General features: G+C 40.1%; 2 protein-coding genes and 3 non-coding genes across 9 annotated transcripts in view; 4 read left to right on the top strand and 1 right to left on the bottom strand.

The window, feature by feature from the left end:
- Window positions 1-817: 817 nt before the first annotated feature.
- Window positions 818-10,055, top strand: RPL5 (ribosomal protein L5). Of its 2 annotated transcripts, none has more exons than XM_014865249.3 (8): window positions 818-946; window positions 2,141-2,210; window positions 2,296-2,411; window positions 3,587-3,721; window positions 5,265-5,467; window positions 6,563-6,740; window positions 9,231-9,319; window positions 9,879-10,055. In XM_014865249.3, the coding sequence occupies exons 1-8, from the start codon at window positions 944-946 to the stop codon at window positions 9,976-9,978; spliced, it is 894 nt and encodes a 297-aa protein (XP_014720735.1). In that variant the 5' UTR covers window positions 818-943; the 3' UTR covers window positions 9,979-10,055. The 2 variants fall into 2 exon arrangements, with proteins under 2 accessions (XP_014720735.1, XP_070342930.1); XM_070486829.1 differs by having other exon boundaries at window positions 6,563-6,737.
- Window positions 6,396-6,490, top strand: LOC123277770 (small nucleolar RNA SNORD21). The gene has a single exon (XR_006514986.2). It is a non-coding gene; the product is annotated as a small nucleolar RNA SNORD21 (small nucleolar RNA).
- LOC123277772 (small nucleolar RNA SNORA66) lies at window positions 7,252-7,380 on the top strand. The gene has a single exon (XR_006514988.1). It is a non-coding gene; the product is annotated as a small nucleolar RNA SNORA66 (small nucleolar RNA).
- On the top strand, window positions 9,395-9,527 carry LOC123277771 (small nucleolar RNA SNORA66). The gene has a single exon (XR_006514987.1). It is a non-coding gene; the product is annotated as a small nucleolar RNA SNORA66 (small nucleolar RNA).
- Window positions 10,056-11,041: 986 nt separating the features above from the next.
- The window catches only part of DIPK1A (divergent protein kinase domain 1A), a 102,545-nt gene continuing 98,410 nt past the window's right edge, over window positions 11,042-15,176 (bottom strand). For all 4 annotated transcript variants that reach the window (XM_014865247.3, XM_044748903.2, XM_044748902.1 and 1 more), the window contains 2 exons: window positions 13,527-13,703; window positions 11,042-12,332 (listed from right to left, as the gene is read on the bottom strand). In XM_014865247.3, the coding sequence (XP_014720733.1) occupies window positions 11,520-12,332; window positions 13,527-13,703 (990 nt within the window). In that variant the 3' untranslated portion in view covers window positions 11,042-11,519. The remainder of the gene's footprint in view (window positions 12,333-13,526; window positions 13,704-15,176) is intronic.

The raw sequence follows: 15,176 nt of genomic DNA on the forward strand, positions 1-15,176 counted from the left end.
CGTAAGGGAATATTCTTTCTTGAGGTGTTTTGTTGGTTTGCATGTTTGTCTGGTTATTGGTTCTCTTCACTTTCCGTGTGGAGAATAGGAAAAGGGAACACTTATTTCCGAGTTATAACTAGTTCTAAAAGAATGAAAAATAGGACTTACAGAAAAAAGTTAAGCTGACTAGATCAGAGTCACGGAGGGAGGGAGATGGAATGAGGTGGTCAGGGATCAGGGAGGACAAGGGAGGTAAAGGGAGGCAGGAACCAGAGAGCATTAGTTCTTTTACCATTTGACAAATACCGAGCACTTGCTGAATTGAAAGTCAGCGCTGTGCTAGGTGCTGGAGATTCAAAGGTGAACTTGACAGCGAGGCCCACCCTCAGGGAGTTTACAGTCTAGGGTGGCCTGAAGCAGTTACGAAGCCTCTGTGGGAAGGCAGAAGGGTTCCTAAGGCAGGTTTGGAGCACCAAGGCAAGGTTTCCTGTGGGCACTCTGATGTTCTGGTCAAGGATGTGTAGTCCAGGAGGTATAGGCCCAGAGAGAGCAAAAGGGCTCCAGAGCAAATTCACTTATTAACTTTCAAACTTTCTTTCCTGTTTACAAAAGTAATATATGTTCGTTATGAAACAATTTCTTGGTACAGGAAAGTGAAAGCCTCCTGTAATCCTCCCTGCTACTGCTCAGCACCCATCTCCGTGAGGTCGTCCGCCAGGAGCTTTGGGGGCCGCGGTACACATGGTTGTTGGAGCAGGGGCAGTCCGTTGGTCCTCCCGCCAGCAGGGGGCGGCATGCCGCAAGCTATGCGGCCGGCGGAGCTCTCTTCCACACGTAGCTGGCGTGTTCGCCGGCGCTACATACTGCGCCTGCGCACGGACAGCGGCCTTTTTCCCCCCCGGAGCCGTGCTGGGCCTGTAGGTCTGTGGCGAGCCGCGGACGCAGGTCTCTGTTCCGCAGGATGGTAAGTGGGTATCCTGTTCTCGGGGTTACGGATGCACTAGGGTTTCCTCTCCTTGCCTTAGCTCCAGCCTAGGATCCGTCTCGCGCGGCGCAGCGGTCGGATGGCATTAGATTGCCCGCTCTGCCACGGTCAGGCTGCAGTTCCCGGCATGGCTTTAATGGCTGCCGCCCGGCGCGTAAACTTGGGGGGAGGGGTTGACGAAGAAGAGCAGGAGCGGGGCCGGCGGACCGGGCAGGGAGGTGGGTGTAATAGACAAGCTGCGGGGATAGTGCGGGGTCGCGCGAGGGGCGCCAGCAGGCGGCCGGGCGGGGCAGGCGCTATGCAGTCGGTCGCAAACTAGCAGGGGGCTGCCTGGGTGTAGACGGGCTGTGGTTCCTCGGACCCGGCTCCATCCCAGCCTGCTTGGTGGGTTTTCCAGGAGCCTCGGGACCGGTAGGTCTTTCAGAAAGCCAGTGCCGTTGGGCCTAAAAAGTGGCTTTCAAGCCGAAACCATCAGGAGAGCTTGGAGGCTGTGACGTCTCTGGGCCTCTAAAGGAAGCTCGTTTACTCCAGCGTGTGTGTCCTGTCTGTCTCTCCGCTGTCGCTGCCGCCAGTTTTTAATGAATTTTGGAGGGGTGGTGTTAGGAGGTGAGGGGCAGTGTTGTTCTAATTGCTGAGTATGCTCTTGGCCAGTTGAGTTTTGCGGCACATAATTTAGGCTTTTGAAAAACGTTGGTGGGAAGTATGAGCTCGGGTTTTCGAAATGGGGCCTGCAGTGTTCAGAACAGACTGATGTTTGGCAAGATCGGCCGCTGTCTAGAGCGGTGCTCTGCAGAAGTTTGGGGCAAGGATCCGTTCCGGTCCGCGGGGAGCGCGTACAGGGGTCGAGAGTAAGCGCTCAGACGTTTAAAAGCAGTGTGATGATTTGATATCTGCCGAATTTAAGAAGTTGGCCTGCATTTTGTCTGTTCTTAAATTCCTTTTTTTCCCAGCGATTCATTTTTACTGTGTTTTATAGAACTATCAGTCTTGACAGATGGGAAGGAGAAGAAAAAGTGATTCTTGACCCCAGATGGTCTGAGAAAGGCCGGACTCTACGAAAGTGACAGTTACTCTTGAAGTTCAAGTGTTGTTTTGTTACATAGTTAACTCGGATGTCAAAAGTATCGTAAGCTAAAACGTTTCTCAAAGTTTTAACATTCTTTTTTCTTAAAGGGGTTTGTTAAAGTTGTCAAGAATAAGGCCTACTTCAAGAGATACCAAGTGAAATTCAGAAGACGACGAGGTATGATCAGTTGTTCATGTTCACAGTGTTAAAAGAATCTGCTTTGCAGTGGAGTAGACTTTCTTAAGGTATTTTTTTCTTTCAGAGGGTAAAACTGATTACTATGCTCGGAAACGCCTAGTAATCCAGGATAAAAATAAGTACAACACACCCAAATACAGGATGATAGTTCGTGTGACCAACAGAGATATCATTTGTCAGGTAAGTTGTGTTCTGGACTCAAGCAATGGGTCTGACCCCTCCCTCCCTCCCCTCGCTGCGCTAGAGAAGTGGTACTTGGGAAGCAAAACACAGGTACGGGTTAAGAAGGTCCATTTAGTCTAGTGCTTGGCCTTCCAAAAACATCGATTGAGTGAGTAGTTCTTTTCCTTGTAGTAGGTCTGGAGTTGGAGCCTGGGAAATTGGTACTTTAAGAAATACTCTAAAGGTCAGCTGTGCTTGGCAGTGCTGACCCAGTTCAGTCTCCTTCATTTTCCTAACTGGGGGGAAGGAGGAGAAATTTATGCTGTTTTGTTGGGATGGTGGGGTGGGAGGATAAATTTGAAACTAGGTTCTTGCCCATTCCAGTTCGGGTAGAATAATAAGATTTGTCACGAATCAAGTCCTGACTTTATTTTACATGGCTTACTATGGCCTTACATGCCCCACATCCACTGCCCTTTGCATAGACAGGTAGTTGTGAAGTTAGGCTCTTAAGATTGTTCTTACTCCTGCTTATTGTTTGAAATAGGTCTTAGTAAATATGTATGAAGCTGTCTGCCACATAAAAGACCTCCAGAAAGTGGTGGTTTGCTCCTAGAAGGTAGTTTTCAGAACTTGTACAACTAGGGAAAATTTTCATAGTTGAGATTTGCTGAGCCTTGCAGGAGGCAGACATACCTCTTTTCTGGGCAAAGTCAGTTGCTGATTGTGAAGGCAGTGTCTTCATACCTAAGTTTAGATGATTAAGCATTAGGTGTCTGAAACATTGTTGGACCTATTTATGCTTGTTTGATATTTTAAATAATTGGAGATTCCTTTTTGACTTTTCAGAGTGCCTCTTTAATTCACCAGCTAACCTAGCTAAGAGTCTTTTCAGAATTTAGAAGTAAGGTACTACAGTGTAATTTATTCCAAAGGCATTTTAATGTTCAATGTGTATGTGGTAATTCTAGCCTTATGTACTGTGACATTAATCAGACATATTTACAGACTCATAAACCTACCTGCTATAGGTGATGAAGCCATAAACTGTAGTTGGGAGTGGGTTTGACAAATTTCAAGTGATGCAAATCTATGTCCAGCCCTTTTTTTCTAAGTACTTTGAAAAAGAAGGCACTTAGGACAAGCAAAGGATAAAAGCACCGGTTACTAACCTGGTTTTTCTCTTATTATAGATTGCTTATGCCCGTATAGAAGGAGATATGATAGTTTGTGCAGCTTATGCTCATGAACTCCCAAAGTATGGTGTGAAGGTTGGCCTCACAAACTATGCTGCAGCATATTGTACTGGCCTGCTGCTGGCCCGCAGGGTATGTACAAGATTACTTTAATTAATAGCTCATTGTTTGGACTTGCCTGCGAGACACATGTTTACACATGGATAAGATAATCCTCAGCTGTGGGGTCGGGGATTGCCTGCTGTTGCCCTGTGGCTTGTAAGGGCATCATTAGAGAAGATGATTTTATAAATACAAAGTTTGATTGAGGTGGCAGTGCTGGTTCTAATAATCTGGTGAAGCAGTTTTCCTGTTTTATGCCCTGTTTCTTTGGTATCTCTAGGTCGATAGAATTTTCTGTAGTGATGGAGATCTGTAATCTGTGTTGTCTGATATAGTAGCCACTAGCCACATGTGGCCTTTGGGCACTTTAAATGTGTCTAGTGCTACTGACAAACTGAATTTGTAACTTAAATTTGAATAGCCACTTGTGGCTAGTTGGTAGCTACCTTGTTGGACAGACATAGTGAGAGTATAGATCTTCTGACCATCAACATACATTAAAAACACAGACTCTACTCCAGACCCTCAGAAACTGTATTTTAATAAGATGTCCAAGTGATTTATATGCACGTAAGATTTTGAGAAGCAATGTCTTAAACTTTTTGGAGCTCAGGTGTCGGTGGGGGATTCATTTTTTGTTTTAATCATCTTTGCCTGTGGGTGGCAGCATTTCCTGTAATGTGCAGAAAGGAAATGAAAATGTGATTTTTGCCTTATTTTTGTTTTCTCAATTACTGACTTTGTTTTGCAATGGAATTGTTAAGTGTGCATCATTGTTGGGGACCCACATTTTCACTGCCATGTTTGAGTGGGGCGGGAAACATTCTCATGTACGAAAGCAACTTGGTGCAGGCACTGCTTGCGGAACCATAGCTAGATGTGTGCTAACGGGAGTGGCCCGTATTAACATAATGTGGTTGAAGAGTAGAACCATAAAAGATGTTCTTTTCAGCCCAAGATCCTATTCCTACGATTTTAATCAAATTAAATAAAACTATGTGTGATAACATTTAATATTTGGTTGGTGAATTTTTATAGTCAAATCTAGTCATTTGCGGCATAATGATGTTTTGGTCAATGACAGACCGCATATACGATGGTGGTGCCATAAGATTAGTACTGTATTGCCTAGATGTGTAGTAGGTTAAACCATGTGGGTTTGTGTAAGTAAACTATTATGTTCACACGATGATGAAATAACCTAACTGCACATTTTTCAGAATGTATCCCTGTCTTTAAGTAATGCATAATTGTATGACTGAAGGACTGGAGATCACCTCCCTTGAGTAATATGAGTCAAATTCTAGTATTGTACATCTTAATTGATTGCTACATAAATCAAGTATGGACATGTAGCAGATTCGGAAGCTGTTAAAGTTAATAATTGAGGGTGAAATTGAATGAAATTTCTTTTTGTAGCATTTAAAAATCGATGTTTAAAAGTAGATTGGGATAAAGGGATAATTGAATTGGAAGGAAATTTTTTGTCAGAGGCATTAAAGCTGTGGCTTGAGGTACTAGAGTTGTTTAAATATATTCAGACAGGTATTTAGACTGGCTTCTTTGTTAATAGCTTCTCAATAGGTTTGGCATGGACAAGATCTATGAAGGCCAAGTGGAGGTGACCGGAGATGAATACAATGTGGAAAGCATCGATGGTCAACCTGGTGCCTTCACCTGCTACTTGGATGCAGGGCTTGCCAGAACGACTACCGGAAATAAGGTTTTTGGGGCCCTGAAAGGAGCTGTGGATGGAGGCTTGTCTATCCCTCACAGGTAATATAGTATTGAGGGCCTCATTGCCTGGACTGTGATAACTTCACTGTTTCTAACTGGTCGGACTTTGGAAACTATTGAAGTAATAGTGCTATCGTTGTGTGCCTGCTATATGCTAGGTACTGTGCAAAATGAACTTGGCTGGGCAGGAATGAACTGTAATGTATTTTATCAGTGGAGACTGGGGTTCAGAGGTAAAGGATTTGTCCAAGGCTTTGCAGCCAATGAGTGGAAGAGCTGGGGTTGAAACTCACTACCTTTTGTGTGTAGCTTAGTTATGGTTAGAAATGAGCACTCCCCCCCACCCCACTCCGAATGCGCTTTCTTTTTTTCATTCAGAATGAAAATTGCTTCACTGAATATGGAAAAATGTGGACTCTAGGAAAAAAAAGAGTTTGAGAAAAAAGGCTTATGACAGATTTCTAAACTTTCAACTGGAAATAAGGTTGTAGGCCATTCTTAGGAGCTAAGTAGATTGTTTTGTCTGTCTTTTGGTTTGAGTTAATTTTTGTTATTGTTGAATAGATACATTTTAAAGTGACTTATTACCTTAGGGATATTTTAGTGGTTGGTGATTTAACAACCAAAAATTTTTTTCTGTATATGTGTATATATATGTATTTTTTTGGTAAGCCTATAAAATGTAACCTAACTGGAACTTACTTTTTATAGTGTGGGGTGGGGGAGGGTTTTTTTTTTTTTTTGAGGACTTACGGTTCTCTTGCAAGGCACCTATTAGATATGTACTCATTCCCATGTATCCTGAAGGCCCACTGAGAAATTCTAGGATTTTTGAGGAGCATTTTTAAACCCTTTCCTATGATAATGAGGAGAACTAACTTCATAGTGGTGGAAAGCCTTGGTTCATTTAATGGTTTTTAAAGGTGCTTGTGGCATGATTTTCTATCCTGGAATTCAGAGATTAGCTGCTGAATGATGATATCCCACTCTCTGAGCAGTCAGTAGTTGGTCCTTTGGTTGCATATGATCAATTAATTGTTTCAAGACGGGACTGATGGCAGCTACTGAAATGAATTCCTGCTAGTGAACTGATTTCAACCATTAGATACTAAAATATGAAAAACTTTATTTTAGTACCAAACGATTCCCTGGTTATGATTCAGAGAGCAAGGAATTCAATGCAGAAGTACATCGGAAGCACATCATGGGACAGAACGTTGCAGATTATATGCGTTACCTGATGGAAGAAGATGAGGATGCCTACAAGAAACAGTTCTCTCAGTACATAAAGAACAACGTAACTCCAGACATGGTAAAAAATTTAACTAAAAATGCCAGTATTGGTTAATTATAGAACCAGGTTTACTACTTGTTTTTGGTGGGTACATTATATGGTTTTATTTCAGGTTAACAGTTAAAAGTTGAATGTGGGCATGTTCATAAGTACAGATAGAGTCAAATAAGCTGTACTTAGCTTAAAAGGAAATGACGTGAAATTGGGATGTTGAACCCAGGGTAGGTTAAAAGTCAGATAAGGTAGTAAAATGAGCTAAACTTGTCAGCTGCTTTTAGATGCTGAAGGATGGCAGGCTTCAAGCATCCAAATCTAAAGCCTTTAATGGTGTTTATGCATTTGGCTGTTACGTATTTATAGATTTCATTCCTGTGGTCATAGTTATAATCGACCCTGTCTGATACGAGGTGCTAGTTACTCAACTTGACTCATTTTAGGCCATGGGGAAGAAAGGTTCTTCCTCTTAGTAAATAAGTGTTTATGTTCTGGACTTTTTGAATGTCTCAGGCATGCACACAGAATGGGAGACGTACAGATTCTGTCACGAGTTCTGTGTGGTGATGTAGAAGTGGAGGGAACCATGTTTGCGAAAGTGAGCTTAATGCTGGAAAATTTCTCACCCCTAAAGTTGAGTGTCCATGGCTAGCTATGAACACATTGGAGTAACTGAAGATAATAATTCCGTTTTTAAAATTATAGTGAAAGCATGGAACACACAAATCATACTATTATAAAACTCTTAGAAATATAGAATTACATATAAATCAGTGGATTACATATCAAGTAGTTGTTTTGTTTATTAGATTCTTTTCTGTTAGTGCATAGTCTATTTTGGTACAGCTTTGCCTATGAAAATTATTTTTTAAATAGGTTTGTAATGGGAAAAGATGAGTTTATGTTATTTGTATGCTTAGTACACAGTAGGGCTGAATAAACACACAGCTTGAGTTTTTGAGCTAGGGAAAGGGTAGTTTTATGTTAATGTAGATGCATGTTAATTTTCACATGAGTATATTCCTTTACATTATTACATCACCTTGGGAAAAAGGCCTTTTACTTTAGACTATGATTCCCCTTGGCCTGCAAAATTTTCCTTTCTAAGCCACGTCTTGCTCTGGTCATGTCACACTTGCTCAAAATTTTTCAAACTCCCAATCTGTTTTCACGTGTCTGTTTCCTAATGCTTTCCTATATACATGCTATACTTCAGCTGGCCACTCTTTGGCTAATGTACTTTCCAGCTAGCTCATTAATTTTATCTATGGAGGCCTCTTATGTATGCCTAGTGAAGTCCTCTGCAGACATCTAGTGTGTCTCCAACAGGAAGTGATCTTTATTACCTAAATTCATGGCATTATCTGCATACGTGGTTGTATTTCCTACTTGTCTGGTCTCTTGGAAGGAATGAACTGGGATGCTTAGATTTGTCGGATGACTACATTTGAAGTCATTAAATGGATTCGTTAAATACAGTGGAGAACTGTAATAGAGTGCTAAAAGAGATAGAGAAATTAACTTTCAAAAGGGATTTAGGTAGAAATGCGGTGAAAAATTTTGCATTATTTTCCTTTGCTAAGCTTTATACAAATGCATGTAGTAATCACATTTTTTCCACATTGAATGAGTAATTTTAGAGGCCTGCATTACCTTGACTCATTCTTCAGGGGGCTGTAATTGTTACTAGCTTTTGATAATGAACACTCAGGCATTTCATAGCTATTCTTCATGACTCGATCTTCCACAAAAATCAGTAGTCATTTATTTGGAGCTGGTAATTGAAACAATTCAGAGAGTTGCAACATTGTTTTTTGGTGAGTTTTAGAACAAAATTCTCATTAACATGTCTAACTGGAAAGCCTTTCAGGGTTTTCTCGGGAAATTCACACCTCTTTCTGGTTGCACAGAGGCCTAATATTGCTGTCAGATAGTAGTGACTCATAGTAGTTGATAGAAGAGGTCCCTGGTATGTAATACTGAGACTAGCTTTGAAAGACCTATCAGATACCAGTAGAAAATGTAAATCTGGGGAATGTGGGAGGACAAAGGAATTTGGCATTTGCTTGTTGGCGCCATATACTATTCGTGTTAACATCTTAAATACTTTTTTTTGGCATGTATCCTCACTTGAATGAAAGAATTTAGGTCAGATGGTATTTTAAATGAGCATAAAATGTGTTTCTACACAAATCAATTTACTCTAAACTTGAATGTCTCAAGAAGTATAGCCAAATCCCTCAGAAATATGTGCAGATTCTTCTTTGAAGAAGATTGCGTTTTGTGAATTGTATCAATTCACATTGCCTACAGTATAAACATTGGGAATTTCTCAGGAAAAGGTGGGTTACATTTAGAAATTTAAGCAGATGCCACCGTTCACCGTAGTTTAGTTCCTTTGGAGAATCTGGCTTAGAAAGACGAAGCAGAGCGAGTAGTGGAATATGGTACGTTATATTAATGTTTAGGACATGGGAAATGGAACCAAGTACTGTTTGCTTTGCTTTGTTTCAGATGGAGGAGATGTACAAGAAAGCTCATTCTGCCATACGAGAGAATCCGGTCTATGAGAAGAAGCCTAAGAAAGAAGTTAAAAAGAAGAGGTATGTGTCTTACTCTTGTCTTGAGGAGAAAGAGGTTGGGAGGGTTCCCTGCCTTGTTTCAGACTTGGTGAAGTTGTGCAAACTCGATCACTAACTCTGCATGATGTTGCAGAAGTGAAGGGAACCAGGTTTGCTAAAGTAATGGTGGTGATAGAAACATATTAGCCTCAGAAGCTACTGAGGTGGCCCATTCTATCCCAGTACAGCGTGACTGCCAGTTACTGCATTCTTTACTAGGCTAACTGAAGAAGAGAATTACTTTCTGTTAATCTTTCACATTTTGATCTTTGAATGGAGTAGAAAATAATACTTACCGAGTGGAAGTGTTGTATTAACGTGTTTATTTGATTTTTGGCCCTGTGTGGTAATAGGGCAATTGACACAAAAGTTGGGGTTTGGTTAAGTCAGCTTAAGGTCATACTAAGTGCATGTATTGGAATTGGGGTTATTCGACCTCCACCTTGAAAAAGTCCTTGTCTTTTTCAAAATTTAATATTCTCTATGCTCTTGAGCTATGGCTTTTAAAAATTACATTCATGTCTTTTACTTTTTTTTGTAGGTGGAACCGTCCCAAGATGTCTCTTGCCCAGAAGAAAGATCGGGTAGCTCAAAAGAAGGCTAGCTTCCTCAGAGCTCAAGAGCGGGCTGCTGAGAGCTAATAAACCAAACCACAATTTTCTATGAAGATTTTTCAGATAAACTATCGATAATAATAAACTTATTGTCTTAGCACGTATTTCTGTGTTAAGCTCTCCTTAATGAAACTGTAGGAAATACCCTGAAGTTTTTCTTCAAGAAACAAGTATAGCTTTTTCCAGAAAAAGTTGTCTTGCATATTGACTCAAAGTTCACACCTGCTTCTTGGGCTTCTGCCCTCCCTGACAAGCATTATCCCTGAAATTGTGTGATGTACAGCTCTCCCTAAAAAATCTGAGAAGCAACAGACCCGCCTTCCATTAAGAAATAGTTCTTCCACTCATTTATAGTAACTAGATGATTAGCAGGAAGAAAAAGTGCCTTCAGAGCACACAATTTTACAGTAAGCAAAACTGGTGGTAATCTGTGGCTTTAATCTTTGAGAGAAGTCTGTCCAATGAAGTGACCGTCACGTTATTTTAATGTATTCACTTTAACCACGTGAAACCTTTGAGCAGAAAATACTGAGTCTTTTCTCCACAAGAGAAGGGGTTTAATTTTATGGCAATGTTGAAAAGTACATGCCAGATCTGAATAAACATGAAAAAGGAGCAAATATTGACCCTTGTATATCAAGTTTACATGAGAGAAAATGTTAGATAAATTTACATGCCTCTTAAGAAATAGCCCTTTGGCCAACAGGGAATAATACTGTTTGAAAACGGAAAATTATTAAAAAGTTCTGATTTCAGAGTCCTGCTCTTAATGTCCCACTTCCCCATAGTTCAGATTGAAGGTAAGTGGATCTGGATTGGGTCTATAGCCTTAAGATGTCACTTTTGAAGGACTTGGCTCGTCGATACTAATGTGGATCTTTTGAATCGACAATGATGAAAGCTTATCCATTTTCAGCCTCTAAAATTGGCAATTAAACATTGCCAAGTGGAACACATCTTGATAGGTTTTGAATTTTAAGGGTCTCAGTAAGAGCCACTCAACATTCTGAAGCCACATAACATCTGATGTCTAAATGAGTTTAAATGTGCTTAAGTCTATAATACAACAAACCATGCTATTAACCCAACATCTGTTTATAAATGAGTGATTTTAATTTACCTGCTTGCAGTCTTAATTTCTGTTAATGTGCAAACTTCACCATGCTAAGACATTAGTAAATTTATAAATTTTCTTGAACAGCAGCTTCAGTGCAAACAATTTTCCAGCAATGGTATTTTGGCTAAGGTAAATCTATAAAACTCACTTCTGACATTATGGAATGAGGCTTTTCACAGCGTTATCTTAAGTCAGTCAAGACAGTTACACAGTGAATGTACTAGGAGATGTACCAGGGTTTCTAAAAGGGCAGAATGAAATCTTTTTGGACCTACTGATTCTTTATAATACTTCCTGCCATTTAAGCAATTAAAATGTATTTTAAGGTGATGGCTTCTTAGGACCAGGAAAAAGTGGTGTGTCACTGGCAGGGATCTGAATCAGCCATTTTTTAAAATGTTCAAAATTTTTTCTTGTGGTAAATTTCCTACAGTGGTCAACAATGTATGAACTAAGAGTCATTTGTGTAGGAAATTTTCTTCCACAATAATGTTTTCAGGTTATTTAGTATCAAAGAATGTTCCATTTCCATTTGATTTGCTGTGACTTTGAGAGCAATGCAAGAATAAAGCTGCTTTTCTAATTCTTCACGAATTTCACTTGGAGCACCACGCAGTAGGTAGTCTTTGAGTAACTGACAGGCTTTTGCCAAATTTGGTTGTATCACCTCTGAAGTACACTTCATTGTACTCTGATCACAGCTAGTTCGACAATCCGTGCCATAGACACAGTCCAGATCAGACTCACAGTGACGATCCTTTATAAGTTCTTTCAGGTTTGTCTCTGGCACAATTTTTCTCATGTCCACCATTTTCAAATCATACTTATCATTATATCCTAGATTTTTGGCACTAGTATCACACATGAGGAAGTTTCCATAGGGGCCGTGGAAAACATCTTCCACAAATTCTAGAAGTCCTATGGCTATTTTAGCCTTTCTAGGCCATGATGGTGTGAACAACTGATCCATGCTTCTTCTGAACCCAGATGGAATAAAAAGTTCAATGACCCATGGGAGGCTGATTCCATAAAGAGAGGTATATTCAACACTTTCCATCACATAGAGATCACCACAGAATCCCATTAGTTTGGGGGTGTGCTCTTTATCTTGAAGTATCACCATGAGAAGAAATTCATTTAATTGAAGAAGTGCCCATGCTGACTTCGCTTCTCCCAGAGAAACCTGGCCATCTTTGTCGCCATCAGCCACCGTCAAGATCAGATTAACCAGTTCAGAGAGGTTTCCTTGGTCGCCCAACTTTGCCTGTAAAAATAAGAATTTGGCTAATTACACGGAATGAAAAATATCTCCTATGTAACATACATACGAACTTCCTTTGTGGCGATTATTACCATGCTAAGTAATAATCTTGTTACTGAATCCCCACAGAGGAACATCTCCAAATAGTTAGCATGCTTGCTGAGCGAGTCAGGACTATGTTTTATGTAATTGCGGTAAAACCCACTTCACTAAGTATTATTTGTCTGTTAATTAAGAAATGGCTACCCTAACTCCTGTAGCCCCCTTAGACCCTGTAGATAACTATAGTTAACCAAGACACTAAGTAATTATCCTTTGTCTTAAACATTTACTTGCAAAACTGTAATGTGCTTATATCCAAAGTTATAATAAGGGTCAACTGAAAATTACTCTTTCTTATTTTGTAGTTATCACATTAACAGAATTATTTTGTTCAAGTTGTATTGTTCCAGTAATGAAGGTTAAAAAGTATGTCCCTGTGAAGTTTCTCTGCGATAAAATAGTCTGGAAAATGTAAACTGTTCAAAGAAAAGAAAGATTTTCAGTGAAAATATAAGAGCAATAGAAATGAGAAAAAAGACATTGTCTCCAAAAGTGTAGTTATTTTCATCTTTTAGTATTTCTATTTAATCCTTGTATAAGTTTTACTTTAAATTTTTTTTTAAAGATTTTATTTTTTTCCTTTTTCTCCCCCGGTACATAGTTGTATATTCTTGGTTGTGGGTCCTTTTAGTTGTGGCATGTGGGATGTCACCTCAGCGTGGCCCGACCAGCAATGCCATGTCTGCGCCCAGGATTCGAACTGACGAAACCCTGGGCCGCCTGCAGCAGAGCGCGCGAACTTAACCACTCGGCCACGGGGCCAGCCCCTAAATTTTTAAGAATTAATTTGCTATTAGGGTGTACCAATTTTATTTCACCTTTAAAAAAAAGTGTATTAGTTATAATTTCAAACTACAAAGAAGCCCATCTAACTTAATGAACTCCCCTCTCCTATTTGGACATTTTTAGCTATTATAAATAATGTTAAAGTAAACATCCTCCACAGATTTTTTCTTTTATTTGAATTATTTCCTCAAAATAGGAAATAATTCAGGTCGAAGAACAGCAGCATTTTAAGGTTTAGGATGAGGTCTGCCAGCTCCTCCAGAAGAGGCTGCTGCTGCACGCCAGCACCATATGAATGGACATACTCACTTTGAAGAGACTGTAGACCATTTCTTTGAATTTCTGGACAGTAGTTCCCCTTGTTGGTTTATCAAATAGCACTATTTCTTTTCTTGGTTCCAATTCAGTTCCAAAATCAAGATGAAGTGCTTGTTCCATCTGACATTTCACAACACCTGGTAGATTATCCCAAATCCCTAAGTACATCTATGTGAAACAGAATGACAAGTCCTGCTTTAGGGTGAGAAGAAAACTCTAATTTATCACTATATTTTTAGTGTCCCCCTTCTCTAAACACACACACACAGCCAAGCAACAGAACACTGAGACTGAGCTGCAAGTTTCTTTTTGATTTGCAAATTTGAAATCATACTCCAAAGCTTTTCTCTTAATTTTTTTAAGTTATAAAATTAATGAATGCCTAAATATATGTTTTGACCATGATCAACAATTTATTTTTTTTTCCAATTTTTTTTTCTTGTCAGCAAGGATGTGGCCATTCTTCCAGATAGCCCAGTGAAGTCCTTTTTTGCATGTGTGAGGAAGATTGGCCCTGAGCTAATGTTTGTTGCCAATCTTCCTCTTTTTTTTTTTCTTTTTTCTTCCCAAAGCCCCAGTACATAGTTGTATATTTGTAGTTATAAGTCCCTTTAGTTCTTCTATGTGGACGCTGCCACAGCACGGCTTGAGGAGTGGTGTATAGGTCTGTGCGCCCAGGATCCGAACCAGCAGACCCTGGCCCAACGAACTGGAGCGTGCGAACTTAACTGCCTGGCCACGGGGCCAGCCCCTCCAATTTTTTTACTGTGGTAAAATATCAGAAACATAAAATTTAACATCTTAACCATTTTAGTGTACCGTTCAATGGTATTACATTCATGAACTTGTGCTACCATCACCACTATCCGTCTCCAGGACTCTTTTCATCTTGTAAAACTGAAACTCTATACCCGTTAAGCAATAACTCCCAGTGTCTCCCCTCCCCCCAGCCCCTGGCATCACTATTCTACTTTCCGTCTTAATGATTTTAACTACTCTTAACTATTTCATATGAGTGGAATCATACAGAATTTGGGTTTTTGTGACTGGTTTATTTCAATTAGCATAATGTCCTCAAGGTTCATCCATATTGTAGCATGTGTCAGAATTTCCTTCCTTTTTAAAGCTGAAAATAGGCCATTGTAGGTATATACCACATTTTGCATTTCATTCATCCACCAATGGACACTTGGGTTGCTTCCACATGTTAGCTATTGTGAAGAATGCTGATACGAACATGGGTGTACAATTAGCTCTTTGAGACCCTGCTTTCAATTCTTTAGATATATACCCAGAAGTGGAATTGCTAGATTACAGAGTTATTCCATTTCTAATCTGTGAGAAATTGCCATACTGTTTTCCACAGTGGTTATATCATATTACACTCCCACCAACAGTATACAAGGGTTCCAATTTCTCTACATCCTTGTCAACACTTGTTATTTTCTGTTCTGGGTTTTTTGGCTTTTTTGGTGAGGAAGATTGGCTCTGAGCTAATATCTGTTGCCAATCTTCCTCTTTTTTTTTTTTCTCCCCAAAGCCCCAGTACATAGTTGCATATCTTAGTTATAAGTCCTAGTTTGTCTATGTGGGATCCCGCCACAGCACAGCTTGATGAGCGGTGTATAGGTCCGCCCCCAG

This window comes from Equus asinus, chromosome 16 (genome assembly GCF_041296235.1).
Source record: "Equus asinus isolate D_3611 breed Donkey chromosome 16, EquAss-T2T_v2, whole genome shotgun sequence".
NCBI lineage: Eukaryota > Metazoa > Chordata > Mammalia > Perissodactyla > Equidae > Equus > Equus asinus.

Bases quoted from the DNA above. Each gene is read 5' to 3' on its own strand.
- RPL5 (XM_014865249.3), top strand. The intron at 2,412-3,586 runs GTAAGTTGTGTT...CTCTTATTATAG, and splicing joins ACAGAGATATCATTTGTCAG to ATTGCTTATGCCCGTATAGA. The intron at 3,722-5,264 runs GTATGTACAAGA...CTTTGTTAATAG, and splicing joins GCCTGCTGCTGGCCCGCAGG to CTTCTCAATAGGTTTGGCAT.